General features: G+C 46.2%; 1 protein-coding gene and 1 pseudogene across 1 annotated transcript in view; both read left to right on the top strand.

The window, feature by feature from the left end:
* LOC134958802 (L-selectin-like) overlaps positions 1-13,651 on the top strand; it is a 383,508-nt gene that overhangs the window by 68,434 nt on the left and 301,423 nt on the right. Inside the window, exon 4 of the mRNA XM_063941524.1 lies at positions 7,055-7,240. Coding sequence (XP_063797594.1) covers positions 7,055-7,240 — 186 coding nt within the window. The remainder of the gene's footprint in view (positions 1-7,054; positions 7,241-13,651) is intronic.
* LOC134963821 (5S ribosomal RNA) lies at positions 441-558 on the top strand (annotated as a pseudogene).

Genomic DNA, 13,651 nt, shown 5'->3' with positions numbered 1-13,651 from the left:
ATAGACCCCTAAATCTGTCATCCCTTAACAAATTGGGGTGTACTTATTTAATTTTGCTGGCTAGACTATTCATTATTTTGACCCAGTCAGTATTACTTAATAGCCTCTTTTCTAACCGATGTCTGTTTTGTTTGGGGTTAACATTTCTGCGATATTCCCCTAGCAGGCTAACAATCCTGACATTTGGGTATTTATGCTATTCTGTTTGATCTTCTTGATTTGAGAAATAATATACCTATATACCTTTTTCAGACTTCTCTATATTCAGGACTCTCATTGGTGATTCAGTGAGGTCCTGTTTGGTTGATAACTGACAAGATAACTCACAGTCTAACGCCAAAAGCAGATCCTCTCTTTTTTTCCATCTGCCATTAAATACTTTACCTTTACTCTTATTCATGAACTCTCATCAACGATCCTGGGTAAGATACGGGAGGTGTTTCTACTACCAAACCACACTTAAAATGCCCAATCTCGTCTGATCTTGGAAGCGATAAAGTGTTGGGCCGGACTAGTACCTAGTGGGTGACCCCCAGAGAATATCCGGTGTAGTAGGTCTTAGGTTAAATGCAAAATCCAGCCTAATGTTGACAGCAGATTCATACATTTTCTTACTTCTGTCTTATTCTACTCTCATATTCATCACTATTAGAAGTTGGTCCCAACTGTGAACTGTTTATATTTCTCAATATATTTTCAATTTATTGACTAGTGTATTCATAAAATATATATATATATATATATATATATATATATATATATAAATTTTTTGAGGGCGCTGCACCTCAATTCCCTAATGTAGGGTCTGATTGGTATCCTGCTGCATGTTGGGTTACTTTTGCCCTAATTAATATTTTCAGATTGTTTGTCTTTCACGTACATGTAAATAAAATGAATATGTAACTTTGCATGGTATAGTGAACAAAGGTATTATCCAATAGTTTTGTTAAAAAGGTTTCTCTTACGGCCTAGAGGATACTGGGGTCCATATTAGTACCATGGGGTATAGACTGGTCCACCAGGAGCCATTGGCACTTTAAGAGTTTAATAGTGTGGGCTGGCTCCTCCCTCTATGGCCCTCCTACCAGACTCAGTTTAGAAAATGTGCCCGGAGGAGCCAGTCACAGCTAGGGTACCTCTATAGAGGGGATCTGGTCTGAAGATCGACACTGTCTCGGTCGACAATGTTTAGGTTGACCACTATAGGTCGACAGTCACTAGGTCGACAGGGTTGGAAGGTCAACAGGGTTTCTAGGTCGACATGTGCTAGGTCGACAGAGCTCTTCTAGTAAAGTTGTTTTTTAGAGTGTTTTTTTACAGGAGGCTGTTGGCAGCAGCCTGCCTGCAGCAATGGACTGAGGGGGGGAGCAGTGTCCGCCCTGTGGGGTCTGAGCCACTGTCTCCGCTGACTGGACATTGAGCTCCAGAGGGGATAGATCACTCCCCGCCACAGGGGAACGCTCACCCCAGCAGCAGGCCACCACCCCCTTGCAGAGCTAAAGTGTGGCGAGTGAGTCACCATCCCCCAACAAGTGGGGGGTCGGTGTGAAGATGGCGGCTTCAGGGTAGGAGCGCAGTATTAACTGCGCTTCCAGACGACTCAGCGGTACTTTGGTAAAGCACTGAGAGGGGTGCCTTGAGCCAGCGCCTGACCCTACACTGACCAATCCAGACTGTCAGGGTCTGCAGATCTCAGCCAGCACTTAAAATCCTCAGGCCAGTATAATCTTGAAGAGCGGGAAGACAGCGCCATTAAGGGGGCGGAGATTTCCTTAGAGCGGACCCAGCAGCGTTTCAGCACAATTTTCCTGCCTGCAGTCGGATGCAAGTGGAAGATCAGTCCCTCCAGTGCAACTCCAGCTATCTGTACAGTACCAGGGGGTTGTAGAAGGGAGGGGAGGCTGTGTAAGACTGTGTCACCAGTGCTGGTTTAGGGTCTCCCTATACCTATAATAGCGCTGTGTGTGGGTTGGCTCCAATCTCTGTGTCTCGCTGCCATTCTTGGCGGGGAAACTCTGCCCAGTACCCTGTGTGTATGTGGGGTGATTGGTGTGTATTTGCAAACATGTCTAGAGACTCTGTCTCATATGCTGCAGAGGATTTATCTTCTCAGAAAGATCCCATCCCATGTAATCAGGATTGCACTGTTGTAGCGCAGATCCCAGCTAGAGAGCCCGAATGGTTAGCCTTTCTTAGTGGGACTATTTCTCAGATTTCTGAAAGGGTTAAAAGAACTGAGCATGCAACTCGGGTATTACAATCCTCTATGGTTGTATGATCTGATACTGCTACCTCAGGGTCCCCTGCAGTACATTCTCACAAACGTGCACTTGCCAAGATTATGCAGGATGACACGGACATCGATTCTGACACTGCAGACGGTGACGGGGATGTGTCGAGGGGGATGGCATCACTTGCTAAGGGGGTGCAGTTGATGATTGAGGCCGTACGGGATGTTTTGCACATTTCAGACACAACTCCTGAGCAGTTTGAGGAGGTCTTTTTCATGGACAGTAAAAAGCCCCCCTCTCCCCTTCCCAGCATCTAAGGAATTAAATGCTATCTTTGAAAAAGCCTGGGAGAATCCGGAGAAAAAATTCCAGATCCCTAAGAGGGTCTTGGTTGCTTTTCCCTTCCCAGAGAAAGATAGAAAGAAGTGGGAGTCTCTGCCGATAGTTGACGCTTCCTGTCTCTAGGCTGTCAAAACAGGTGGTTTTACCAGTCCAGGGACCTACCACATTGAAGGTCCCGGCAGATCGCAAGGTGGATGCTACGCTCAAATCCATTTACACGGCTTCAGGGGCTATACTGTGGCCTACTATTGCCTGAGCATGGATTTCTAATGCTATTGCCAGGTGGTCACTCACTCTGCAGGAGGACTTGACTACGATGGATAAAGGTGACGTTGATTTATTTTTACATAATATTCAGGATTCTGCAGGGTTCCTGGTAGATTCCATGAAGGACCTGGGTTCCATGGCTGCAGGGATCTCCTCCATGTCCATCTCAGCTCGCAGGGGTCTCTGGCTGCGCCAATGGTCTGCGGATGCAGAATCCAGGAAGAGTGTGGAGGGCCTACCATATACAGGTAAGGCTCTCTTTGGGGAGGTGCTGGATGCGTGGATTGCCACGGCTACCGTGAATAAGTCTCCTTTTCTCCCCTCAGCTACACTGGCTACAAAGAAGCCTTTTACACCAGCCATGTCACAGTCCTTTCGGCCGGCGAGGCCTAGAAAGAACAAGCCTTCTAACACCTTCAGAGGTGGTCGTGCTAAAGGAAAGAAGCCTGCTCCCGCAGGTTCCCAAGACCAGAAGCCTGCTTCTGGTACCCCGAAGTCCTTCGCATGATGGTGGACAGCTCAGCCTGGAGGAAGGTCAGGTGGGGGCAAGACTCCGGCATTTCAGTGGCATCTGGATGTCGTCTGGCTTGGACCCTTGGGTACAGGATATAGTGTCCAGGGGGTACAGGCTGGAGTTTCAATCTCTCCCACCTCACCGTTTCTTCAAATCAGGCTTGCCAGCTCTGCCGGCAGACAGAACAATTCTTCTGGAAGCTATCCGAAAATTGGTGGTGTCCGAGGTCATTGTTCCAGTTCCGCCTCATCAGTGGAACAAAGGTTACTATTTGAACCTTTTCGTGGTACCAAAGCCGGATGGTTCGGTATTGCCAATTCTGAACTTAAAATCTTTGAACCCTTATCTCAGGGAGTTCAAATTCACACATTCCTATTTGGTCGCCGCATCAGGCATATCTCAGGTTTGCACTGTTAGACGATCAGTATCAGTTTCAGGCGCTGCCGTTTGGACTTTCCACAGCAACAAGGGTCTTCACCAAGGTGATGGCATAGATGATGGTTCTCCTCCGCAAGCAAGGGGTGACCATAATTCCGTATCTGGATGATCTCCTGATCAAGGCGTCGTCCAGGGAGAAGTTGTTAAGATCCATTGCTCTCATGACACAACTGCTCAAGGAGCACGGTTGGATCCTCAACCTTCCAAAGTCTCATCTGGAGCCAACAAGGAGGCTGTCTTTCCTGGGGATGATCCTAGATACGGAAGTGCAGAGGATGTTTCTACCAGTGGAGAAAGCATTGGAGATTCAAACAATGGTCCAGGATGTCTTGAAGCCTGCCCGTGTATCGGTTCATCAGTGCATCCGCCTTGTGGGGAAGATGGTTGCCTCCTACGAGGCTCTGCAGTACGGAAGGTTTCATGCTCGATCCTTTCAGCTGGATCTCTTGGACCAGTGGTCGGGATCTCACCTACATATGAACCAGAGGATATGTCTGTCACCGAAAGCCAGGATTTCGCTCCTCTGGTGGCTACAACTACCACACCTTCGGGAAGGCTGAAGGTTCAGAGTTCAGGACTGGATCCTTCTAACCACAGATGCAAGTCTAAGAGGTTGGGGAGCAGTCGCTCAGGGGGAAACCTTTCAAGGAAGGTGGTCGAATCAAGAATCCCTTCTCCCAATAAACATCCTGGAGCTAAGAGCCATATACAATGGTCTTCTGCAAGCAGCACACCTTTTACAGGATCGGGCTGTTCAGGTGTAGTCGGACAACGTGACCACAGTGGCCTACATAAACAGACAAGAACGAAGAGCAGGACTGCAATGTCAGAGGTGTCAAGAATCCTCCTGGGCAGAAAGACACGCGGTGGCGATGTCAGCAATCTTCATTCCGGGAGTAGACAACTGGGAAGCAGACTTCCTCAGTAGACACAATCTCCATCCAGGAGATTGGGGCCTCCACCCAGAGGTGTTCGATGAGGTAACCGGTTGGTTGGGGGTTCCTCACATAGACATGATGGCCTCCTGCCTCAACAAAAAGCTGCTGAGGTACTGTTCCAGGTCGAGAGACCCGCAGGCAGTGGTGGTGGACGCACTGGTAACACCGATGAGTGTTCACGTCAGTGTATGTGTTCCCTCCAATTCCTCTGATACCAAAAGTTCTTCAACTGGTAAAAAGAACAAAGGTTATGGCAATCCTCATTGCTCCAGACTGGAAAAGGAGGGCTTGGTACGCAGATCTGACGGATCTTCTACTGGAAGATCCAAGGCCCTTACCTCTTCAGGAGGATCTGCTACTGAAGGGCCGTCCGCTTATCAAGACTTACCATGGCTACGTTTGACGTCATGGCGGTTGAACGACAGATCTTAGCTTGGAAAGGTATCTCGAGTGAGGTTATTTCTACCCTGATACTGGCTAGGAAGGGGGTAACGTCTAAACATTACCATCGAATTTGGAAAAAATATGTTTCATGGTGTGAATCCAAGAACTTTCCTGCGGTGGAGGTTCAACTTGGATGTATTCTCCTTTTCCTGCAAGCAGCTGTGAATGTAAACCTGAGATTGGGCTCCATCAAGGTCCAGATCTCAGCTTTGTCCATTTTCTTCCAAAAACAATTGGCTGTCCTCCCTGAGGTTCAGACCTTTTTGAAAGGGGTTCTGCACATCCAGCCTCCCTTTGTGGCGCCAACTGCACCCTGGGATCTTGATGTGGTGTTGCAGTTCCTGCAATCAGCTTGGTTTGAGCCTCTGCAGGAGGCTGACATCAAGTTTCTCACATGGAAGGCGGTCACTTTGTTGGCCTTAGCTTCTGCTCGACGTGTGTCAGAATTGGGGTCTTTGTCTTGTAAAAGTCCCTATCTGATCTTCCATGAAGATAGGGTGGAACTTAGGACTCGTCTGCAGTTCCTGCCTAAGGTTGTATCAGCTTTTCATATCAACCAACCTATTATGGTGCCAGTGGCTACTGACTCCTCAATTGCTTCAAAGGCTTGGATGTTGTTGAAGATCTATGTGAAGAGGATGGCTCGTCCTAGAAAATCTGACTCTCTGTTTGTCCTCTATGATCCCAAGAAAATTGTGTGTCTTGATTCTAAGCAGTGGATTTCACGCTGGATCAGGTCCCCGATCTAGCATGCATATTCTATGGGAGAATTGCCGTTTTCCAAAATCTGTAAAGGCCCACTCTACTCGTAAGGAGGGCTCTTCCTGGGTGGCTGCCCGGGGTGTCTCAGTTGTACAGCTTTGCCGAGCAGCTACTTGGTCTGGGTCGAACACGTTTGCTAAGTTTTACAAGTTTGATACTTTGGCCTCTGATGACCTCAAGTTTGGTTAAGCGGTTTTGCAGGAGCCTCAGTGCTCTCCCTCCCATTCTGGGAGCTTTGGTACATCCCCATGATACTAATATGGATCCCAGCATCCTCTAGGACGTAAGAGAAAATAGGATTTTAATTACCTACCAGTAAATCCTTGTCTCGTAGTCCGTAGAGGATGCTGGGCGCCCGCCCAGCGCTTCGTTTTCCTGCATTGGTTTTATAGTTCAGTACTGCCTGGTTCCTAGGTAAGTTCTGCGTTATTTACTGTTTCAGTACTGTTTCTGCTGTTGCTGAAGTTTTCTGGCATGTTAGCCGGATTTGCATGTTCTGTGAGCTGGTATGAATCTTGCCACTATCTGTGTATTTCCTTCTCTCAAAGTATGTTGTCTCCTCGGACACAGTTTCTAGACTGAGTCTGGTAGGAGGGGCATAGAGGGAGGAGACAACCCACACTATTAAACTCTTAAAGTGCCAATGGCTCCTGGTGGACCCGTCTATACCCCATGGTACTAATATGGGCCCCAGTATCCTCTACGGACTATGAGAAAAGGATTTACCGGTAGGTAATTAAAACCTATTTTTTATATGGTTGCTAATAAAAGTTAGGTTTTAATTTATATATGGTTCATAACGAGTGCGCCAACTAAGGGTCTTTCTTTCTTGTCCTTGGCACATCGGCTGTCAGTAGTAATTTACTGTACCCTGGTGCACCACCAACTAAGTATAACTGGCAATATTAGCATGTAGAATATCTAGAGTTGGTTTTACTAATATAATACTATTCTTTGCTTTGATTGTTTATTGGTGCGGAAACTTACTGTACTTTAACAAGAAAAAACCTACAGTATATGCTCCCAGGACATACTTTATAATGAGTAGTAACTCTCACATTCTAACTAAACCTAAAATGTAACTCTAAATAATATATTTCTGTTTCATCCAACTACAGTTGTACAATGTCCGCATTTATCATCTCAACCTCAGGGGTATATGAACTGTTCTCATCAGTGGGGAAACTTCAGTTTTCAATCCTTATGCCATTTTGGTTGCTTGGAAGGATTTCTTCTTAATGGAAGTAATATGAGCCAATGCCGGTCTTCTGGGAGATGGAGCAACGATACTCCACATTGCTCAGGTACTGTAATTAATTCATTACACTTTCAAAAAAGGTAACTTATATGGATGTACTGTGATCTGATGCAAGATAATATTTTTTTCAAATATAAATGAAACATTTTTATTCCCTTGTGACAAGGTTCCACATGCAAAGGCAATAATAAAAATGTAAGGTTGCAGAGTGAGAAATAAGACTTAAAACTAGTTACAATTAAGCTTTCTCAGATAGTTTTGAAAGCTAATGTTTATCTGTTTTCTGATTAAATGTTTAATCAATTCAGCCTTCACCACAGAAAAGTAGATTTTACAAGATTTGGGATCCTCCAGCAGGCATTATATACATGTTGAAAACAGTACAACAGGGTCTTTTCAGGAGGAATCCATTCCATGTACACAGGAATGTAATGTCTTGTCTATTAATGAGCCTGAGTGGTTAACCTCTATTAAGGGTATGATTTCTCAGATCTCTACTAGAGTAGCTCATACTGAGACTGAAACTCCGGTTTTAAAGAAATCTATGGCAGTTTGGTCAGTTCGGTTTTAAAGAAATCTATGGCAGTTCCTATTCCTTCAAAATTCCCTAGCATATATATACCCTCAGAAACGTGCACTTGCCCAGATTGTGCAAGATGACACAGATACCGACTCTGACACGACAGACGGTGATGGGGATGTGCTGCGGGGGGCGGCATCCCTTGCAAAAGGGGTGCAGCTAATGATTGAGGCCATTAGAGATGTGTTATATATTACTGACACAATACCTGAGCAGGTTGAGGAGGCTTACTTCACAGACAATAAGAAAGCCTCGATAACCTTCCCTGCATCTAAAGAATTAAACGCTTTATTTGAAAAATCCTGGGAAAACCCAGAGAAAAAATTTCAGATTCCAAAAAGGATTCTGGTTGCTTTCCCTTTCCCTGAGGAAGATAGGAAAAAATGGGAAAACCCACCTGTCATGTTTAAATACAGAAAGGAGGATCACAAATTATATGTGATCTAAGGTGTGGTGATTACCTGCAGGAATAATCACCAATAATGTTTTCAAGTGATTGGATATATATATATAATGTTGTATTCTTTCAGCCTAGATGTGACAACATGGCTGACAGGCAATATCCTGCATTTGACCGCCATAGGTCCAGGCTGGGGGAGATCTGCAGACCATAAAGTTTATGATGACATGTACAATGACCAGACCAGAGGTTAAAAATACTGATAACAGGGAGATGGCCAGATCAATTACCTGATGGAAAGTAAAAGAAGTCCACATGTTTAGAAAACTGAGCCAAAACTTCCTGGCTAGTCATAAAGCTGTCCAGGGATGACAAGGTGCAGATCCTCCCAGACCTCACTCTCTTTGAAGGGGATTTCAATGCCTTTGGGCTACACCCCCTCCCCTTCTCCTGTGCTTCTTTCTATCACCAACAAAATGTAAACCTGGTGTAGGTGTAGTGTCCAGCATGGAAGTAGTTAAAAATCCCAAGGGAGGGGGCCTGATGAAGCTGGAGACTATATCTGTCTCCCTCATGCAAATAGAAGTTGTGATCCTTGGGGAAACAGTACATGCTGGAGATGACCTGAGTAATCCTGTGAAATCTCCCACAGCAGAAAAACTTAAAACTTGTTTGCGTAAGTGAATAAGGTTTCTGTAAGTTTTTTTATTTCCTTTTCATTTATTGAGATTGCTGTATTCTGTGTGTGTTTTTAAAATATAATTAATAATCTTTGTAACCTTTTTGTAACCAAAGCTCTGAAGTATTCTTGAAATTAAAATCCTAATTTTAGTTCTGATTCTGTTGTTCTTATGAACTCAAAGCCTGTATGGCTCACGCCTATCTATTTTTATAAGTATTGCAGTGTGTGTGTGACAGGTAAAGCTAAAGACATCTGCAACATCCGTAATACGTTGAAAAGTCTTTGCTAGTGGCAGCTGAAGGTAGTTAAGTAATCCTATGTGTCAAAGTGACCCCCGTACTGCGCATGTGGTAATTATTAAATTGGCGTATTTGTGGAATTGGCCTGCAGCATCATCACAGCACCCATAGTTGACGCATCTGTTTCCCGACTGTCGAAAAAGGTGGTTTTACCTGTCCCTGGATCTACCGCGTTAATAGAACTGGCTGATCATAAGATTGACACTACACTCAAATTCATATACACTGCTTCAGGGGTGGCGCTGCAGCCTACTATGGCCTGCGCATGGATCTCTAAAGCTATAGTAAAGTGGTCAGGCACATTACTAGAGGATTTGGATTCAATGGATAGAAGTGACATTGAATTATTTTTACGTAACATACAGGATTCTGTGGGATTCAAGGTGGAATCCATGAAGGACCTGGGTACGCTGACTGCAAGGATATCTTCCATATCGGTCTCGGCTCACAGGGGACTCTGGCTATGCCAATGGTCTGCAGACGTGGAATCCAGTAAAAGTGTGGAGAACCTACCCTACACAGGTCAGGCTCTATTTGGGGAAGTGTTGGATGCGTGGATTTCCATGGCAACCGCGGGTAAGTGACCTTTTCTTCCCTCAGCTACGCGTTCTACGAAGAAACCCCTTTCTTCATCTGTACCACTAAGACAAAGTCCAAGCCTCCTACCACCATCTTTAGAGGTGGGTGGGCAAAATCCAAAAAGCCTGTACCCGCAGGCTCCCAGGACAAAAAGCCTGCTTCTGGTACCTCAAAATCCTCAGCATGATGGTGGACCACATAGCCTGGAGGACGGGCTGGTGGGGTCGAGACTCGGACATTTCAGCCACGTCTGGTGTCGTCCAGCATGGATCCCTGGGTACAGGATATTGGTGGTCATTCCGAGTTGTTAGCTCACTAGCTGCTTCCAGCAGCATTGCAAACACTAGGCTGCCGCCCTCTGGGAGTGTATCTTAACTTAGCAGAATAGCAAACGAAAGAGTAGCAGAACTGCTACTAAATATTTTCTTGCAGTTTCTGAGTAGCTCCAGACCTACTCCTAGATTGCGATCAGCTCAGTCTGTTTAGTTCCTGGTTTGACGTCACAAACACGCCCTGCGTTCGGCCAGCCACTCCCCCGTTTCTCCAGACACTCCCGCGTTTTTCCGACACACCTGCATTTTTTAGCACACTCCCGGAAAACGCTCAGTAACCACCCAGAAACGCCCCTTTCCTTTCAATCATTCACCGATCAGCAGTGCGACTGAAAAGCACCGCACGAACACCAGCAAATCTACTAAGTTTTGTGTTAAATAACTTAGCGCATGCGCTCTGTGTACCATGCGCATTTAGCAACAAATCGTAGCATAGCGAAAATCGTCAACGAGCGAACAACTCTGAATGACCACTATTGTGTCCCAGGGGTACAAACTGGAGTTTCAAGAAACCACACCTCACTGATTCTTTAAATCAGGCTTACCAGCTTTGCTGACAGACAGAACTGTCCTATTAGCAGCTACCCAAAAATTGGAAAAGTCAGAGGTCATTGTTCCAGTTCCACCTCATATGCACAACGTGGGTTACTATTCAAACCTTTTCGTGGTACCGAAACCGGATGGTTCGGTCAGACCAATTTTGAACTTTAAATCGCTAAACCCTTATCTAAGGGAGTTCAAATTCAAAATGGAGTCTGAGAGCGGTGATCTCAGGTCTGGAGGAGGGGGAGTTTCTGGTATCCCTGGATATGAAGGATGCGTATCTCCACATTCCGATTTGGCCTCCGCATCAGGCTTAGCTCAGATTTGCACTGTTAGACAGTCACTATCAGTTTCAGGCACTGCCTTTCGGTCTCTCTACGGCACCAAGGGTGTTCACCAAAGTGATGGCAGAGATGATGGTTCTCCTCCGCAGACAGGGAGTGAACATAATTCCATACCTGGACGATCTGCTGATAACGGCATCGTCCAGGGAGAAGCTGTTGCAGTCCATTGTTCTCACGACTCATCTGCTCAGGGTCCATGGTTGGATCTTGAATCTTCCAAAGTCACATTTGGAGCCGAGAAGGAGATTGTCTGTCTTTCCTGGGTATGATCCTCGAAACGGAAGTGCACAGGGTGTTTCTACCGATGGAGAAAGCGTTGGTGATACAATCAATGGTTCGGGATGTCCTGAAGCCAGCCTGGGTATCGATTCATCAGTGCATTCGTCTACTGGGGAAGATGGTTGCCTCTTACGAGGCTCTGCAGTTCGGAAGGTTTCATGCTCGATCTTTCCAATTGGATATCCTAGACAAGTCATCAGGTTCTCATCTGCATATGCACCTGAGGATATGTCTGTCGCCGAAAGCAAGGATTTCCTCACCTTCTGGAGGGCCGAAGGTTCGGGATTCAGGACTGGATCCTTCTAACCATGGATGCAAGTCTCCGAGGCTAGGGCGCAGTCACTCAAGGGGAAACCTTCCAAGGAAGGTGTTCAAGTCTGGAATCCAGTCTTCCAATAAACATTCTGGAACTAAGAGCCGTATACAACGATCTTCTCCAAGCGACACGTTTTCTGCAAGATCGACCCATTCAAGTGCAGTCGGACAATGTAACGAAAGTGGCCTGCATAAACCGACAAGGCGGAACAAAGAGCAGAGCTGCAATGTCACAGGTAACAAGAATCATCCTCTGGGCAGAAAAGCACGCGTTGGCACTGTCAGCAATTTTCATTCCGGGAGTGGACAACTGGGAAGCGGACTTCCTCAGCAGACACAATCTCGATCCAGGAGAGTGGGGCCTCCATGCGGAGGTGTGCACGGAGGTGACAAATCTTTGGGGGGTTCCCCAAATAGACATGATGGCCTCCCGCCTCAACAAAAAACTTCAGAGGTATTGCTCCAGGTCAAGAGACCCGCAAGCAGTGGCAGTGGGACCCCCTGGTAACTCTGTGGGTGTTCCAGTCGGTGTATGTGTTTCCTCCACTTCCACCAATTCCAAGGATTCTAAAGCTCATAAGGAGAACAAGAGTTCAAGCATTCCTCATTGCTCCGGACTGGCCAAGAAGGGCTTGGTACGTGGATCTTCTGGATCTTCAGCAGGAAGATCCGAGGCCTCTTCCTCTTCGGGAGGACCTGCTGCAGCAGGGGCCATTCGCTTATCAAGACTTACCGTGGCTACATTTGAAAGCATGGAGGTTGAATGCCAGATCTTAGCTCGGAGGGGCATTCCGAACAAGGTTATTCCTACATTGATACAGGCTAGGAAAGGAGTAACGTCTAAACATTACCATCGCATTTGGAGAAAGTATGTATCTTGGTGTGAGTCCAAGAAGTTTCCTACGGTGGAGTTTCAACTGAGGCGGTTTCTCCTCTTCCTACAAGCAGGTGTGTATATGGGCCTGAGGTTGGGATCCGCAAATGTCCAGACCTCGGTCCTATCCATTTTCTTCCAGTAACAATTGGCTTCCCTTCCTGAGGTTCAGACTTTCTTTCTTTCTTGAAAGCCTCCCTTTGTGCCACCTGGTATCTTAACGTGGTGTTACAGTTCCTCCAATCGGATTTGTTCAAGCCTCTACCGGAGGCTTCTGCTAGACGTGTGTCGGTGTTGGGGGCTTTGTCTTGTAAGAGCCCCTACTTGATCTTCCATGAAGATAGGGCTGAGCTCCAGACACGTCAGCAGTTCCTTCCGAAGGTTGTGTCGGCATTTCATATCCATCAACCTATTGTGGTGCCAGTTGCTACTGACTCCTCAATTTCATCAAAGTCCTTGGATGTTGTAAGGGCTCTGAAAATCTATGTGAAGAGGACTGTTTGTCATAGAAATTGTACTCTCTGTTTGTCCTGTAAGATCCCAAGAAAATGAGGTGTCCTGCTTCTATGCAGACTATCTCTCGCTGGATCAGGTTCACTATCAAGCATGCATTTTCTATGGCAGGATTGCCGTGTCCTACATCTGTTCAGGCCCACTCTACTCGTAAGGTGGGTTCTTCCTGGGCATCTGCCCGGGTGTCTCGGCTTTACAGCTTTGCCGAGCGGCTACTTGGTCTGGGTTCGAACACGTTTGCTAAGTTTTACAAGTTAGATACTTTGGCCTCTGAGGACCTGAAGTTTGGTCAATCAGTTCTGAAGGAGCCTCCGCGCTCTCCCGCCCATTCTGGGAGCTTTGGTACATCCCCATAGTACTAATGTGGACCTCAGCATTCTCTAGGACATAAGAGAAAATAGTTACCTATTTAATTACCTACCGGTAATTCCTTTTCTCATAGTCTGTAGAGGATGATCCTGCAGTGGTTATTTAGTTCAGTACTGCTTAGTTCTTGGTTAAGTACTGTTTTGTTACTTGGTTAAGTAATCTTCTTCAGCCGTTGCTGAATTTTCAAGCTGGTTAGCTTGGTTTGCCTTGTATGTGTGAGCTGGTGTGAACCTCCCCACTATCTGTGTAAACTCCTTCTCTCGAAGTTGACTCATGAGTCCTGCCCTGCCGACTGGAAACGTAGGTAAAGAAAGGCAATCTTTTAAACTACGTGTACAGACTGCCAGA

The sequence above is a fragment of the Pseudophryne corroboree genome, chromosome 9, assembly GCF_028390025.1.
Source record: "Pseudophryne corroboree isolate aPseCor3 chromosome 9, aPseCor3.hap2, whole genome shotgun sequence".
In the NCBI taxonomy this organism is placed as follows: domain Eukaryota; kingdom Metazoa; phylum Chordata; class Amphibia; order Anura; family Myobatrachidae; genus Pseudophryne; species Pseudophryne corroboree.
Note: the sequence above shows the minus strand (reverse complement) of the source record. Positions and strands in the feature narration are given on the sequence as shown.